A 14300-nucleotide genomic window follows, 5' to 3' on the forward strand; every position below is an offset into this window, starting at 1 on the left:
ACTGTTTTAGGTAAACTCTCCCTGATCACCACTCCTTTTAGGCCCATCGCCTCCTGAGAAAGCTGGGTTAGGGTCATTCCTATGATTTTCTCTAATACTAGGTCTACCAGCAGGTTTTTACTGTGCGGTGAAGGGAAAACACCACATATGTGCAGACAGAGTTGCACAGAATCACCAAGATTCTTTACAATTGGCTTTGTTTTTACACACAAGCCAATGACTAACGGGAGGCAAGTCTGAATCTCAAATGTGGAGCAAAATCCATGCTTATATGACTAGACAGGTTGGGATCGGTGGATTGGGAATTGTGGAAGTGTTTTCTAAATACGTGTCAGTGTGGGGATGCCTGGCTGGCTCAGTCGGTTAAGCGTCCGACTGCGGCTCAGGTCATGATCTCCCGGTTGGTGAGTTCGAGCCCTGTGTCGGGCTCTGTGCTGACAGCTCGGAGCCTGGAGTCTGCTTCAGATTCTGTGTCTCCCTCTCTCTCTGCCCCTTCCCCAGCTCACACTCTGTCTCTCCCTTAAAAAGAAATAAGCATTAAAAGAAAATTTTTTTTAAATATGTGAAAGTGTGAGCTGTTCACTGCCTTCAGTTTACAGACCATTGTTCTCTCTCCTCACATTGGTAGAAATGCTGGTTCGCTGGGCTGAGATTTGATGGTCAACATGCCTGTGTGTGACTGTGGTTGGGCAGGAGGACATTGGTGTTAAAAGGGAGGAATGGGAAAGGGAGAGAGGAGAGGAGCAGGTGACACTTCTGGGAAAGAATACTAGGATGCCTAAGCAGGTGAGTGTGGCCTGGTTAAAAAAATATGTGGGCTGGTGCATACCTCTGTCCTTATACAGAAGGTTGCTTATAACCCAAGACTATTTGCCCAGGCAGTTGGGTCTGCAGCAGTTATTTTCTCATCTATTTACATAGAGGCAGCTGACTCTCCCTGTGGGAATGGCAGCCAGCTTTATTTTGTGGGCTGGCATCCTGAGGTGAGGCCCTGAGCCAGGAGCCTCCACCGTCATGCTGACAGAGGCCCAGAAGGTGAGTGCTAGGCCGCAGCGCCACAGCTCCCTGGACGGTATTCACAACTCACAGGTGATTGCGAAGCCAAGTGGTTCTTGCCATTTGTGGAGGCAAGTTATCCCTCTTTTCTGTTTTTGAAATGAAGCTGAGACAGGAACAAGAATGAACCTGGGGCACCAGGAAAGTTTTATTGGGCTGTTCCCTCACTCACTGAGAATCCTTTCCTGTAGCCAGAAGCCACTGTATGTACATCTCTGTGCTCACTCAAACTTCAACTGGCTGTGGATCCTTTTCTATTGACTTAAGCTGGGCTTTTTGGCTTCTATCAGTCTCTAGCAAGGCCTTAAATAGTACTTTATACACAGAGGTGGAAAACATTTTTTTTTTAAGAAAACATTTCTAATGGATACCTTTAATGTCTTGAATACTCCTAGACAACTTTATATCCTCAAGATTTCCATCTTTCACAGTGTGATAAACTTAATGTGTTGCCGATAGACACACAAAAAAAAGCGACACTAGAACAATAAAGAAGGGAGGATATAAGTAATAAAAACATCATTACCTGGTCCAAGCCTCATAATCTTGGGAAGCAGGCCTTTGTACAAAGCTAAAATCCTACAACAGGAAGGGAAAGAGCAACATTCATAACTCTGAAAAGAAAATGGGGTTGTACCTCAGCTTTATGGAGCTGCTGACGCAGCATCTACAAGAACATTTATTTGAAGTTACACATATCGCAAACCAAAAAATATCTGGCTATGCGTCTTCTGCAGCAAATTGGACAAAGGGAAAGAGTTAATCAATTCTTTAAGGCCCAAGCTCTGCTGATCATCTCCACCAGAAATAGGACTTTCATCAGTGAGATGGCTTTTGCTCTGAACACAGGTCTTAGTTTCAAGACAGCTGTGTACATGGACAAAATGACTTTTGTAATCGAATTTAAAAGACCACAAACTCAGTCTGCACAAAAGGAAATATGATATAGCTTCGAAATAAAATATTACTTGCTTACTTGAGAATAAGATCTGGGTGAAGAGGTACGAAGAGACAAATGTAAGACTCAAAAACACTAGCAGAAAAAAACCTGTACTTCACATTTTTGAAAGAAAACCCCTTGCACAGAACTCTCGTGTTTAATTCCCCCAGGAGAATATAATGAGGTGACATTTTGATTAGATTTACAGTTAGAAGACACTCTCCTGCCCACACGTTAGCAGGGTGTATTAGAGCATATTGTGCAAACTGACAAGCAAAAGGCTCATCTTCGCATTCTCAAACATACAGCGGATTGTAGGACGGTGGCCCGAGGTTCTTGATGGTGTCAGAACTCATTGCCAACATTTCCTTACTGTGTTATCTCACAAAGTTTGTCATTCATTAGAGCTTTTCCAACACACACCCAATTTCGGAGGGTTTAATGGCTCTCGTCAAAATGGAAGCACAATATAGCTTTAATAATACGTGAACCCTGCACATTTATTAAAATAAGAATGTTACCCTTCTTCCTGGTAGACTGTTGCCATTGTTTTAAAACAGGTTCTGTACTTGATCTCTCCAGGAACTGGCTGAGGCCCTTGAATCCTACTTTTGGCAACATCAAAAGGGATGTTAATGACTGAGGCTATTGTGCCCGAGAGAAGACCAATCCCAAATTTTCTCAAAAACTCCAAGGTTGGATCCTAAAAGAAAAGAAGAATAAAATAACAGAAAGGGAAGCGGAAGCCCCTAAATTGGCTAAACACTATAAAGCAATATGTATTTAAGCAGAGCATTGCACTCCCCGGCACCCTCCTGTTATTCCAGCGGAACACATTAGGATTTCCTAGGCTGGAACTTGTTTTCTTGACAATCCCATTGGCTATGTTTTTACACATGGTCTAAATTGCTGAAGTACACATTTCCTCACACAGGATTTATAAACACAGTTCATAAAGAAAGACTGGTATGGCATATGGGGATGATTTGTATAATTGGGCTTCACAATGTACTTAGTATTACTGTATCAAAACAGGAGAAATCCAAGCACACTATTAGCTAATTGGCCAGAATATTTTACAAATGACAGCAACTTCCACCATGAAGCCTACTAAAATGCTCATTTGTGTGTGGACCCCCAAATGTTAAATTAAATCAAGGCTACTCTTGGTCTGCTGCTATTCCCCTCCAGGTTTTTTGCATTTATTTTCACGTGTAGCTGATCCACTGTACTGAGAAGTGCTAGCTTCCTGTTATTAACAAACCAACTTGGGGAGGCTGCAAAACAGCCTGTGACATTCTGTGCATTATAAACAGTAGTAAGTCACTGGACTAATTGGCTGAAGAATTTACAACCTATTGTTCCTGAGTCTTATTCTTCCTTCGTGGCAAAGGAAGAGAAGGAGAGAGAGAGGCACAGAGAAGGTGGTGGGGAGAGAGAAGAGAAGAGACAGAGAGAGAGAGACAGAGAGAGAGAGAGAGAGAGAGAGAGAAAGAGAGAGAGAGAGAGAAGAGGGAGACGGAGAGAGAGAAATTTCTCCTATTTGAATTTAGGTCCTCTACTTTGGTCGGATTTGATTTTCTACCCTCCCTGCTCTGCTTTCTGACATCAAAGTATTTAATTAGGTCTTATGTGGGAGTCACTTTCCTTCAGCCTATTTTTGTGCCCAGTGAGCTCACATTATGCTTTGTTATAATGAATTTGCTGGGAAGTTCTCATTATGTTTTCAGCCTCAGTTCTTGCCCTGAAGAGAGGTCATCCCACAAACCATGCAGAAGCTCATGAAGACCCCCGCCCCCCCATCTTTCTCCTGCCCTCTGATTTGGTCAGTATTTCGGGAGTATCTTCACACAGGAACAGTACAGGGTAGTGCCGTGATGCTGTTTTACCCAGAAGGAGAACATAAGTGGAGAGACATACCCCACTTACTTAAAAAGTCATGTTTGAGCTTCTAGCTCAAACATGTCATGTTTGCATGCTTCTAGCTTCTCTGGAAGAAGAAAACTCTTGGAAGCTCTGAAATTTTCAACCGAACCAAGAGCCAGATACCATCACAGAAGCCCCTATGTGGCTAAATATAAAAAGTGAAGGGTTCGGTAATAATTCTTGGATCTGGGCCATACAGGTGCCGGGTAGGTTTAAAGGGATTTAAAAACCAACAGGGTGTTTCAACAGGAAAAACAATGCAGTGATTGCAGTATGAGTGAGGTGTGTTTAAATAATTCCCCCTCCCCCCATTTTTTTCTCTTTTACAAGGAGAGAAAAATGCCTTTATGTTACCCTTCTCCATCATGGCCCAGAAGCAGAACTGGGGCTCAGAAGGATGGGGTGTTCGGGCCTGGCTCTGGTTTGTCTGACCTTGCACGAGTCACCAAATCACACAGAGCCCAGTGTGTAGAGGGACAAGTTTAACACCTGCCTTACCTTTTTACTGTATTATTTTCCTGAAAAATAAAAACAATAATAGCAATAAAAGTGCTATGAACGTTGGATAAGCCTGGCAGAAAACGGACAGTGTTATTATGTAGCCTGTTTTGTAGAGTCTCAAAACATCCTGTAATAAGATTCTCTTACGGTATCCCTGTGACACAGCCCAGCTCTCCTTTTTTTTTTTTTTTTTTAATTTTTTTTAACTTTTATTTATTTTTGAGACAGAGAGAGACAGAGCATGAACAGGGGAGGGTCAGAGAGAGGGGCAGACACAGACTCCAAAGCAGGCTCCAGGCTCCGAGCTGTCAGCACAGAGCCGACACGGGGCTCGAACTCACGGACCGCGAGATCATGACCTGAGCCGAAGTCAGCCACTTAACTGACTGAGCCACCCAGGCGCCCCATCAGCTCTCCTTTTTGAATTGAGGACAAGGGTGGAAATGATGGCTTGTACGTACACTGCCCTTTTGGGACGTTTGGAGGACCCTGTCAAGCATGCGGCCTCTCCCATCTCCTGATGTGTTCACCGAGGACTAGAGGTCGGGGGTGGTGTTCGGCACTTGATGAAGGGCACTGTGCTAAAAGTCACTGCTGGAGGCCAAAACCGAAAGTCTTCAGCCTATCACAGTGTTCATTAGCACAAGTACGTGTTGAGCCCAGGGTTGCTATACACTTTCCAGACTAGTTGTAAGGTCCCACAGTGGTTTCCCAAAACAGATGTGCAACAGAATCACCTGAGAGCATTGCAAAACGTGGATGCCTGGGCCCCATGTCAGGTTCCCGGATCAAAATCACATGGGAAAGGGCCTGAAAATGATTTTAAAAGATCCCCAGGACTTCTGAAGCTGCCAAGCTGAGGACCCATGTCCCGGAATCAGTGATTTTGATATTCCATGCAGGCAAAGCAGATGGTCAGTTGCTACCCTTCTGGGCAATCAAGGAAGGAGAAGACTTCTTGGGACAGCCAAGAGGTATTCCTCACCACCTGGTCTCTGGGCCCTTTGCCAGTTTCGTCCTTGGAACCCATGGTCTGCTTTATGCAGCAACGTCGCCTGGGACTTGGGTGTGCCAAGGAGAACCCTCTCAGCTTGCCTCTGCTTTTTTTTTTTTTTTTTTTTTTTTTTTTTTTTTTTTTTGCTACATGTCATCGCCCATTCTCAAAATGCAGCCTCTCAACATACCTCTCCCCTGTGTCCCCTGCTGGCCACTCCCACTGTTGTGGATTAGGTTCCTGTTACCTTACCAGGTCTTGTTTTCTTTTTGCTCTCTATCATCTATTCTTCACAGTGGCACCAGGCTCTCTTATTTGGAAAAGCAGATCTGCTCCTGGTCCCAAAGATCCTCAATCCTTCCCCACTGAACGGAGAGTAAAGCCAAAGCTCCTCACTTGGCCTTTGGTTTCTTTCCTACCATATGCTTCCAACTTCTCTCTCCGGCCTCAAGTTCTACACCTCCACCCCACTCCCATACTATAGTCACCCTGGGTAAATCATAATCGTTCAAAGTTAAGCCGAGCACTTTTCTAACTCTTTTCTTCAAATGACTTACACAGCCTATAATGTCCTTCTCCATTACAGTCACCTAATGTGGTCACACTCCACCTTAGAGTTCAGCTTGATTCCCACCTTGCCCAAGACACTTTAATGGATCCCTGTCAAAACTGATTTCTCCCTCTTCTGTACTCTTGAACTCCTGAATGAACCACAATCATTGCCCTTGCTAAGGCTCACTTTGTGTCTGGCTTATTTTTGCACATATCTCTCGTCCCTGCTGGCTTGTGAGTTGGCACCGCCTAGAGACATGTTACTTCTCTTCGGGTCACCTGTTACACAGTGTACACAGTAGGCACTAAACAAATGTCTGCTGATTGGCTTATCGAGGTACTTGTTCAGTTATTTTTGTAGAAGCAGTGAGAATCAGGTCTAGCCCTTAATCATTACTTCTCAAGATTCAGCATCTTCTATCCTAGAAACGAACCTCTACTAGAACTTTACATGGGGACACTAACATGGGGACACGACAGGGCATTGGGCATTTGTAAAGAAAAGTATTTCAGGGCAAATAAATTGAGACTCTCATGTCACAGAGCTAAGCCTGGGCTTGCTAGATCCCATTGCTCAGTGGCTCACAGGGAGAACCATGATACGGCAGCCTGTGACCACATCTTAGCCGAAGAATGTGACGGGCATAGAGTAAGGTCTTGAAACATTACTCCTAGGCTCTTTTCTCTTATACTTCCTGATCTTTTCTTAGTAGGGAGAGGCACCCACTTGCCTGAAGAATGAGGATTACTGTAGCAAGACTACAGAGAGAAAAAGGTAATATTCAGTGTTTTTGGTTTTTAAACTATGCCCTTTCATGCATTATATCAGTTAATCTTCACAAAAACTTTGATGTAAGAACTATTATTATTATTCCTGTTTTAAAAATGAGGTGACTGAAAGATTAATTATAAGAAGGGAATTTTTGTTACATCCATATGAACCAAGGCTTTGTGTTAGGTCATAATTTTTCTTTTTTTAAATTTTTAATGTTTATTCATTTTTGAGAGAGAGAGAGAGAGACAGACAGACAGAGGGTAAGCCGGGGAGGAGCTGAGACAGAGGGAAACACAGAATTCAAAGCAGGCTCCAGGCTCTGTGCTGTCAGCACAGATCCCGACATGGGCCTTGAACTCACGAACTGTTGAGATCATGACCTGAGCCAAAGCCGGATGATTAACCGGCTAAGCCACACAGGCACCCTGTCTTTTTCTTTTCTTTTTTTTTTTTAATGTTTGTTTATTTTTGAGAGAGAGAGAGAGACAGAATGAGAGGGAAACACAGAATCCAGAGCAGGCTCCAGGCTCTGAGCTGTCAGCACAGAGGCCCACATGGGGCTCAAACACACAAACTGCAAGATCATGACCTGAGCTGAAGTTGGATGCCTAAGTGACTGAGCCACCCAGGTGCCCCTACGGCATGTTTTTTCTACTGATACTCTTTAGAGTCAGTGGCTAGGCTGGTGGGAGAGGTGTCCCAGCACCACTTGAAATTATAAGCAATGCTTCTGTGTATGTGTAGATGGGTTCTTCTGGAAAGAGTGTCTATAGATTTTGTCAGGCTCATAAAAGCTTAGAAAAACTTCATGAAACTATTTCCTCTACCAATAAATTTATAAAGTAAGAAGAGGGAGGTCAGGGTTGAAAACACTGGGGCCGAAAAAAGAAAGCCCTCATCTTCACAGGGGTTATCAGGCAATTCACCTTAGTGGAAAGATTTCTACACACATTCCTGCCCTGGACTCAGGTTACTCGTAACCATTTCTATGAACTCAGTGTTTCTCAAAGTATGGTGCTTGAACCATTATCATCAATACTACATGGGAACTTCTTAGAAATAAAAATTGGGGTCCTATCCCAGGCCTACTGATGGCAATGGAGCTCAGCAATCTGTTTAAACGAGTCCTCCCAATTACTCTGCCGGACACTAAAGTCTGAGAACCATTGGTCAACTGGAAGTTTATGGTTCATCTTTCTGTATCTTTGGGTTGGGTAAGAGATGCTCCGAGAAGCTCTGGATGTGCTGGGGAGGACTGTAAAGCTTTCTTTGGTGGAAACAGGGCTTTATTTAAGGTTGCAGAGCTAAAGGCAATGCTATTAACTCTTTCCACCTCTCCTACCCCCAACTCAGTCCAAAGCAAGAATGCCCACTGTGAGGTTTTGGGTATGAGTGATACCTGTCACATAATCTGAATAGGTCATTCTGTACTGGCCATCAGTGAATCACTCAAGCATTTCTGTCAATAATGATAACACATCACAATTAAATTAATAGCAAAAATAGAAACATATATGTGATATAATACTTGTATTATTTTTCATAACTTTCATGAGAAATAATGGTACTATTAATTAATAGTTACTTATTGCTAGACACCATCTTTTTTTTTTTTTTTTTTTTTTTTTTTTTTTTTTAGGTAGGCTCCATGCCCAGCATAGAGCCCAACATGGGGCTTGAACTCATCACCCTGAGATCAAGACCTGAAACAAGAGCAAGAGTTGGACACACTCAACTGATTGAGCCACACAGGTGCCCCCAAGATACCATCTTATATTCAAAAAATATATACAAAACATAAGAACCCTGTGGATTGGTATGTAACACCATTTTACAGATAAGGACACAAGACTGAGAGAGTTAAATCAGTTGTCCAAGATCACACTGCTTACAAGAGGTAGAGCCTGGATTTGAACTCATGTTCTTCTGATTCTCAACCATATATTCTTAAGCATTATATCATATTGTTTCTATCCATCGTTCATTTTTTGTTTATTCATCCAGCAAACATTTTACTGGATGTCTATATATGCCTGGTCCTACACTGGGTGCTAGAGGTGAGTGTGAAGGTAAATGATCCAGAAAGGGGGTGGGAGGGCATTAATTATCAAGTATTACAGTACAATGTGATAAGAATGTGGGGATGTGAACAAAGTGCAGGGGAAATATTCTGTAGTGAGAAGGAGGTTACTCTTGGGCTTTCACTCTCAAAGTCCTGTGAGAAAGTACCTAGCTTCTCTGCCTCTTAAAAACTTAGTCACTTCTTGATCTCTGTGTCCAACATCCCAACTTCTCTGGGGAGGCCCCCCAAACTGGCATCTTTCCGGCAAGTTGTGGAGTTCTGACAGGTTTAGCTACCTGGGGGAGAACTGAAATGGAGGTTTCATAGTCCTCCCCTTTCTCAGCACAGAGCAGACAAAGATGGCAGCTGCCTGCTTCACCCTGAGGAAACAACATACTATCAGACAACCAATGGGTCAAAAAAGAAAGTAGAAAATAACTTGAGACAAATATAAATGAAAAGACAATATAGATAAAAGGAAAAGACAAAACTTACGGGACGTAGTAAAAGAATACTCAGAGGTAACTCCATAGTGATAAACATCTACATTAAAAGAGAAAATCTAGGGGTGCTGGGTGGCTCAGTCGGTTGAGCTTCCAACTTTGGCTCGGGTCCTAATATCATGGTTTGTGAGTTCGAACCCCGCTTTGGGCTCTGTGCTGACAGCTCAGAGCCTGGAGCTGCTTCAGATTCTGTCTGTCTCTCTCTGCCCCTAACCCACTCATGTTCTGTCTCTGTCTCTCTCTCTCTCCCCCTCAAAATAAATAAACATTAAAAAAAGATCTCAAATAAACAACCTAATTTTACAGCTCAAGGAGCTAGAAAAAAGAAGAAAAAATTCAGTCCAAAATTAGCAGAAGGAAAGTAATAATAAAGATTAGAGCAGGGATAAATAAAAACTAGAAAAAAAAAAAGGAAAAAAAATGAAATTGAGTTCATTTTTTGAAAAGATAAAAGTGGCAAACCCTCAGCAAGACTAATAAAGTTAAAATGAGAAGAATTGATGTTTTGAGAAGATGGCAGCATAGAAGGACACTGGGCTCACCTCGTCCTGCTGATCGCTTAGATTCCACCCACATCTGCCTAAATAACCCAGAAAACCACCAGCAGACTAGCAGAACGGACACTCCGGAGCCAAGCCAAGCCAAGCCAAGAGGCCCGCAGAAGAGGGTGGGAAGGGCAGAGAGGCGGTAAGTGCTACACAGACTGGCGGGAGGGAGCTGGGCGGCGGAGGGGCAGCCTGCCCAGCAAGGCAGAGCCCCGGAATTCTGGCTTGCAAAAGAGGAGGGGATGGACTGCATGAGTTCTGACAGCCAGCGGGACTTAACATCTGGAATTTTAAAAGTCAACAGCTCTGCTCACGGATTGCAGGGAGGGCAAGAGGACACCTGGAGGGAGAGTTCTTGAGCCCCAGAAGGACAGAGCTTGGTGGGGGAACAAAGGCGCTGGCAAGCGCCATTTCTCTCTCCCATCCCCTAGCTGAAATTCCAAAGGGAACCAGTTCCCATCACCGAACTTGCCTGCACCGTGCAAATGCCCAACGCTGTGCTTCTCTGGGTCCATCCCTCCAATGGGCCTGCCTCCCTCCCGGTGCTGCAGGGCCCCTCCTGCAGGGGGCCACTGATGGCAAAGCGAGCTAAGCTTGCCTCTCCCACCCCTGTGCACCTTGTTGATCTACCCCATCTAATATGCCCTTGGCCAGACCCATCGAAGCAGTACCATAAGCCTGGCAGTGTGCAAGCAGCCCAGACAGGGGCCACACCACGCCACAGTGAGTCCTGCTCCTGGGAGAGGGGAAGATAAGGTACACACCAGTCTGACTGTGGCCCCAGTGGTGGCCAGGGGGCAGCCATCGGGTCTGACTGTGGCCCCGCCCACCAACACAAGTTTCTCCCTACAGCACAGGGGAAGTGCCCTGCAGTTTGGAGCTACCTCGGGGACTACCCAAAATGACCAAACGGAAGAATTCTCCTCAAAAGAAACTCCAGGAAGCAGCGACAGCTAACGAATTGATCAAAACTGATTTACGCAATATAACAGAACAAGAATTTAGAATAATAGTCATAAAATTAATTGCTGGGCTTTAAAAAAGCATTGAGGATAGCAGAGAATCTATTGCTACAGAGATCAAGGGACTAAAAAATAGTCATGAGGAACTAAAAAAATGCTATAAATGAGGTGCAAAATAAAATGGAGGCGGCCATAGCACGTATTGAAGAGGCAGAGGAGAGAATAGGTGAATTAGAAGATAAAATTATGGAAAAAAGAGGAAGCTGAGGAAAAGAGAGATAAAAAAATCCAGGAGTATGAGGGGAGAAATAGAGAACTAGATGAAGCAATCAAGCAGAACAATATCCGTATCATAGGAATTCCAGAAGAAGAAGAGAGAGAGAAAGGGGCTGAAGGTGTACTTGAACAAATCATAGCTGAGAACTTCCCTGATCTGGGGAAGGAAACAGGCATTGAAATCCAAGAGGCACAGAGAACTCCCTTCAGACGTAACTTGAATCGATCTTCTGCACAACATATCATAGTGAAACTGGCAAAATACAAGGATAAAGAGAGAATTCTGAAAGCACCTAGGGATAAACAGGCCCCAACTTACAAAGATAGACACATGATGGTACTAGCAGACCCATCTACTGAAACTTGGCAGGCCAGAAAGGAAGGGCAGGAAATCTTCAATGTGATGAACAGAAAAAAATATGCAGCCCAGAATCCTTTATCCAGCAACTCTGTCATTCAGAATAGAATGAGAGATAAAGGTTTTCCCAAACAAACAAAAACTGAAGGAATTCATCACCACTAAATCATCCCTACAAGAGAGGCTAAGGGGGATTTTGTGAGTAAAATGTTACAAGGACCACAAAGTACCAGAGACATCACTACAAGCATGAAACCTACAGACATCACAGTGACTCTAAACCCATATCTTTCAATAATAACACTGAATGTAAATGGACTAAATGCTCCAACCAAAAGACACAGGGTATCAGAATGGATAAAAAAAAAACAAGACCCATCTATTTGCTGTCTACAAGAGACTCATTTTAGACCTGAGGACACCTTCAGATTGAAAGTGAGGGGATGGAGAACTATCTATCATGCTACTGGAAGTCCAAAGAAAGCTGGAGTAGCCATACTTATATCAGACAAACTAGACTTTAAATTAAAGGTTGTAACAAGAGATGAAGAAGGGCATTATATAATAATTACAGGATCTATCCATCAAGAAGAGCTAACAATTACAAATGTCTACGCACCGAATACGGGAGCCCCCAAATATATAAAATAATTAATCACAGACATAAGCAACCTTATTGATAAGAATGTGGTAATTGCAGGGGACTTTAATACTCCAATTACAACAATGGATAGATCATCTAGACACAGAATCAATAAAGAAACAAGGGCCCTGAATGATACATTGGATCAGATGGACTTGATAGATATATTTAGAACTCTGCATCCCAAAGCAACAGAATATACTTGCTTCTCGAGTGCACATGGAACATTCTCCAAGATAGATCACATACTGGGTCACAAAACAGCCCTTCATAAGTATAAAAGAATTGAGATCATACCATGCACACTTTCAGACCACAATGCTATGAAACTTGAAATCAACCACAGGAAAAAGTCTGGAAAACGTCCAAAAGCATGGAAGTTAAAGAACACCCTACTAGAGAATGAATGGGTCAACCAGGCAATTAGAGAAGAAATTAAACAATACATGGAAACAAATGAAAATGAAAACATAACAATCCAAATGTTTTGGGATGCAGCAAAGGCAGTCCTGAGAGGAAAATACATTGCAATCCAGGCCTATCTCAAGAAACAAGAAAAATCCCAAATACAAAATCTAACAGCACACCTAAAGGAAATAGAAGCAGAACAGCAAAGATACCCCTACCCCAGCAGAAGAAGAGAAATAATAAAGATCAGGACAGAAATAAACAATATAGAATCTAAAAAACCTGTAGAGCAGATCAATGAAACCAAGAGTTGGTTTTTTGAGAAAAATAAACAAAATTGATAAACCTCTAGCCAGGCTTCTCAAAAAGAAAAGGGAGATGACCCAAATAGATAACATCATGAATGAAAATGGAATTATTACAACCAATCTCTCACAAATACAAGCAATTATCAGGGAATACTATGAAAAATTATATGCCAACAAACTGGACAACCTGGAAGAAATGGACAAATTCCTAAGCACCCACACACTTCCAAAACTCAAACAGGAAGAAACAGAAAATTTGAACAGACCCATAACCAGCAAAGAAATTGAGTCCGTTATCAAAAATCTCCCAACAAATAAGAGTCCAGGACCAGAAGGCTTCCCTGGGGAATTCTACCAGATATTTAAAGCAGAGATAATACCTATCCTTCTCAAGCTATTCCAAAAAATAGAAAGGGAAGGAAAACTTCCAGACTCATTCTATGAAGCCAGCATTACTTTGATTCCCAAACCAGACAGAAACCCAGCAAAAAAAGGGAACTATAGGCCAATATCTCTGATGAATATGAATGCAAAAATTCTCAACAAGATACTAGCAAATTGAATTCAACAGCATACAAAAAGAATTATTCACCAGGATCAAGTGGGATTCATTCCTGGGATGCAGGGCTGGTTCAACATTCGCAAATCGATCAACGTGATACATCACATTAACAAAAAAAAAGAGAAGAACCATATGATCCTGTCAATCGACGCAGAAAAAGCATTTGACAAAATTTAATAAAAACCCTCAAGAAATTAGGGATAGAAGGAACATACTTAAACATCATAAAAGCCATTTATGGAAAGCCCACAGCTAATATCATCCTCAAAGGGGAAAAACTGAGAGCTTTCCCCCTGAGATCAGGAGCACAACAGGGATGTCCACTCTCACCGCTGTTGTTTAACATAGTGTTGGAAGTGCTAGCATCAGCAATCAGACAACAAAAGGAAATCAAAGGCATCAAAACTGGCAAAGATGAAGTCAAGCTTTCACTTTTTTTAGATGACATGATATTATACATGGAAATCCTGACAGACTCCACCAAAAGTCTGCTAGAACTGATACATGAATTCAGCAAAGTCACAGGATACGAAATCAATGTATAGAAATCAGTTACATTCTTATACACTAATAATGAAGCAACAGAAAGACAAAGAAAGAAACTGATCCCATTCACAATTGCACCAAGAAGCATAAAATACCTAGGAATAAACCTAACCAAAAGATGTAAAAGATCCGTATGCTGAAAACTATAGAAAGCTTATGAAGGAAATTAAAGAAGATACAAAGAAATGAAAAAACATTCCATGCTCATGGATTGGAAGAATAAATATTGTTAAAATGTCAATACTACCCAAAGCAATCTACACATTCAATGCAATCCCAATCAAAATTGTACCAGCATTCTTCTCGAAGCTAGAACAAGCAATCCTAAAATTTGTATGGAACCACAAAAGACCCTGAATAGCCAAAGTAATGTTGAAGAAGAA

At 42.4% G+C, this 14300-nt stretch overlaps 1 protein-coding gene across 10 annotated transcripts in view; it reads right to left on the bottom strand.

The window, feature by feature from the left end:
• Nucleotides 1-14300, bottom strand: part of SLC25A21 (solute carrier family 25 member 21) — a 484023-nt gene that overhangs the window by 3915 nt on the left and 465808 nt on the right. For all 10 annotated transcript variants that reach the window (XM_058738860.1, XM_058738859.1, XM_058738865.1 and 7 more), the window contains 2 exons: nucleotides 2518-2699; nucleotides 1583-1635 (listed from right to left, as the gene is read on the bottom strand). In XM_058738860.1, the coding sequence (XP_058594843.1) occupies nucleotides 1583-1635; nucleotides 2518-2699 (235 nt within the window). The remainder of the gene's footprint in view (nucleotides 1-1582; nucleotides 1636-2517; nucleotides 2700-14300) is intronic.

The sequence above is a fragment of the Neofelis nebulosa genome, chromosome 7 (genome assembly GCF_028018385.1).
Source record: "Neofelis nebulosa isolate mNeoNeb1 chromosome 7, mNeoNeb1.pri, whole genome shotgun sequence".
NCBI classification, from domain to species: Eukaryota; Metazoa; Chordata; class Mammalia; order Carnivora; family Felidae; genus Neofelis; species Neofelis nebulosa.